General features: G+C 33.3%; 1 protein-coding gene across 1 annotated transcript; it reads right to left on the reverse strand.

Moving 5' to 3' along the window:
- Positions 1-283: 283 nt before the first annotated feature.
- Bm17451 (Uncharacterized protein) lies at positions 284-1,804 on the reverse strand (the record flags this gene model as incomplete). The annotated part of the gene is made up of 6 exons (XM_043077999.1): positions 284-291; positions 426-623; positions 707-784; positions 932-1,110; positions 1,212-1,510; positions 1,685-1,804. The coding sequence occupies 6 exons, from the start codon at positions 1,802-1,804 to the stop codon at positions 284-286; spliced, it is 882 nt and encodes a 293-aa protein (XP_042933933.1).
- Positions 1,805-3,429: the final 1,625 nt, after the last annotated feature.

Here is a 3,429-nt window from a genome sequence, read left to right on the forward strand (position 1 = left end):
TTTTTGGTTTTTCTTTTTTTTTTAATTTTTTTTTGTTTTTTAATTATTTATTTTCTTTTTATTTTTGTTTTTTGTTATTTTTTTTATTTTTTTTTATTTTTATTTTTTTATTCTTTTTTATGTTACTTTATTTTCATTTTTTTTATTTTCTTTGTTTTTTTTTTTCATTTTTTATTTCATTTAAAACCTGCTAACCCGCTTGACTGGCTTCATTGGCTGGAGGGTGGGGAACTTTTTGGAACAGGCAGCGACAGGTTGACCGCATGGGGAATGCCAAAAGATGTTATTGGCCTGAAAGAGCGATTCAGTGATTAGGAAATTCTTTGTTTGTTATAAGTTGAATGTTTGTTTTCTATAATCATTCAAAGTTTCTTTTTTTCAAACTTTCTGATTTTTACTTCATGAATTTTTCAAGCATTTCTCACCTGGAACGAAGAGGTGGTGGGTGTCCTCTTCTCTCCCCACAAGATTCAAACGGCGGCGTTTCACCTGTCGTTCTTTCATTACCGCTGCGCATGCCCTTGGGCACCAGTCAAGGGCATGCAGTTCCATGGCTGCAGTCTTCTGCTCAGCCGTAAAGTCGGGTGGCAGCAGAAGATAATGCCCACAACGGGCGCAGAAACCTATAATATGTATAGTTAATGAATTTGGTATTTTTTAGACCAAGCCAAATGTAAAACTAGGGAAATTGCTGTAAAGTACTTACCATTCTGCTTATGCATCCTCGAAGCATGGATGCGCCACCCTTTCAGCGTGTCAAACTGCCTGTTGCAGATGCCGCACACTGAAAATAGAAAAATATTATTTTAAAATCAAAAAAAAATTTATTATAGACATTATCTATGGATATTTTGTCTTGGAATTCATTGAAAATGAAGTAAACCAAAATACAGATACATGATTTACTTCGATGCTAAAATTAAAAATTTACCGATGCTGATAGTTCCCTCCGCTCGAAGCACCGTGTACTGCTCTGCCTGCGGCATTTCCAGCTCTCTCCGGAGCTGTTCCGGAAGGTCCCCTAGATCTGCGGGACGGAATGCTTCCGGTGTCGCCGCAGCCAACGTTGTATTTGTGGCTGGAACCGGGACCTTAATCGTCCTTGATCTCCTGAAATAAATTTAAATTTAGCTAGATTTATCTGTTTCATGTGATTAGCAAAATTCATTGTTTGTTTTAATTTCTTTCCAGTGCATTAAATTAAAACTTACAGGACGATCTCTCGGACTGTTTCTTCCGGTTCGTTATCACCACTTGATTCCACCGGTGCCACCGACACCTCAGGATTTTCCTCGCTGTCTTCGGGCAGAGGAGCCCACTCTGCCTCTGCTAGCCATTCGGCTTCATCATCACTCTCCGGCAGAGGTGCCCACTCTGCTTCCTCTATATTGAATCCCGGCTCCTGAGGTGCCGGCCCCTCCTCCATTTTTTCTACTTCCATTTCTTGTTGGGCATTTTGCCCTTCATATTCCGCCAGTCTTCTTTCTGCCTCAGTCAAGCGGGCATTCAGCTGAAAACCGTACAATGATTATTTTTTCATTAATTTCAGTATTCGCAACATAAGTTTAGTAACATTTCTTATAATTTTCTTCTACCGTAATAAAGTACCAACACCAAGAATGAAGACCATAAATCAATTTATGAAAAACGAATGAATAAATAAAAAGAAAAATGAAATACTTACGTGCTGCGTCATATTAATAAATTCCTGTAATGTGTGTTGCATTACAGGTTCGTTCTCCAAATAACGGAGAACATCGAATATTCCCGGCATTGCCGGGCCTTCTTCATTCGCAGCTAACATTATTCAACGAAATCTGAAATAAACCATAATTAGCCAAAGTTCATTAATTAAGCAAAATAATAACAATAATAGATATCACAGAAATGAATATTATAGGAAAATGGTTAAGTGCAAATATGTAAATACATCGAAGATCCCAGCAGTCGGTTTGGTCCTTACAGAGAGCTATTACTTGTGGGAGGTCTAACATTATCTACACAGACTGTTAAGTAACATGACTATATGAGCAAGTAATCTATCTACGTGACTAAGTAATCTATATGAGTACTCTTCTATACAAAAGAAGAGCATTTCTCTCTCTCTCTTCTTCAGTATTCTTTTGGGGATAGATCGAGAATAGAATCACTCAATGTTTAAAGCATTTCTAACCTTTTCTTTTATTTATTGTTGATTTTTATTGATTTGTGTTCCGGCATATGAGAAGTAATATTCAAACATTGTTAAATTTGACTTTGGAAAGCTCCGAACAATTTCAAAAATAAGTTTCATTTATGATCTGCGCACTCGAAAATGATTCGTCCTGGATTTCGATTGCTTATTTTGGTTATTTTGATAAGTCTGTTATTACCAATTTTTTAAGACTAATATTGTTTCATTTTTTCATTTCTTAGATTAAATACATATTGCTGAAGGCAACTTGATTTACTTCTTAATCATTTGCTAATTATTAATCAAATAATTTGCCATTTCTTAATCATTGCCATTGTTAATTGCTACTTTACCATTTAATATTATTGTAATTATGAGGAATATATTCTGTGCATTCATATTTCTTCTTTTCTTCTCAGTTTATGTCAATTTATTCAGTACAAATAATAATATAGTTTTGAATATATATAAATGTAACATATGCAACTTTCCGTCCCATGCAAACTGATGATCTTCAGTAGGGTACTGGGAAGGTGGAAGTATAAATGTATATATATATATATATATATAATTTAATAGCTATTCAAAATTTTTAAATTTCAGTTACTGGGATTTATTTTTGTTAGCTGTACGTGAATGGATATGCTGTTAAGCTGCTATTATTAATTTGTGATCATTTGCATGGCTATTTTATGCAAATAATTTGTATCGTATACAAATCTTTCTACCTTATTTGTAGTGGTGATGAAAAGGCTAAAAGGGAAAACAATCATTAATTCAAATTTATATGAGATGTTTTTAAAATAAAAATTACCGAAAACAAGTAAGTTTTTTATTTTTAATTAGTGATATATCTTAATTTCATATTATTGACCTATCCAAAATTGCATTACTTGCACTTCTTTCAAATGCCTTTCTCTTCTTTTCTCTAATTAGGAAAATAGAGCTAGGAATAATGATGCTTACTACCTGCAAGTACATTTTACTACTATCGTTTTGTCTTATTTTTATTTTACTTAATTCTTAATTCAATTTATTTTTTTTATCTTCTTTTTTTGCAGATTAGTTGCGCTAATGGTTGTTTACTAAATACTGTACATTCTTCTTTTTTTTGTTCCAAGATTTAAATTTACAGAAATTTATTTAAATTTCATAAAGCACAAAAATGTTAATTACTTAGTAATTAGCTTACACTTCAGAAATCTGATGTCACCATAACCATACCGCAACAAGCACTTATTTATTCTGAAAGTTCG

Source organism: Brugia malayi (genome assembly GCF_000002995.4).
Source record: "Brugia malayi strain FR3 genome assembly, contig: Bm_v4_Chr2_contig_001, whole genome shotgun sequence".
In the NCBI taxonomy this organism is placed as follows: Eukaryota; Metazoa; Nematoda; class Chromadorea; order Rhabditida; family Onchocercidae; genus Brugia; species Brugia malayi.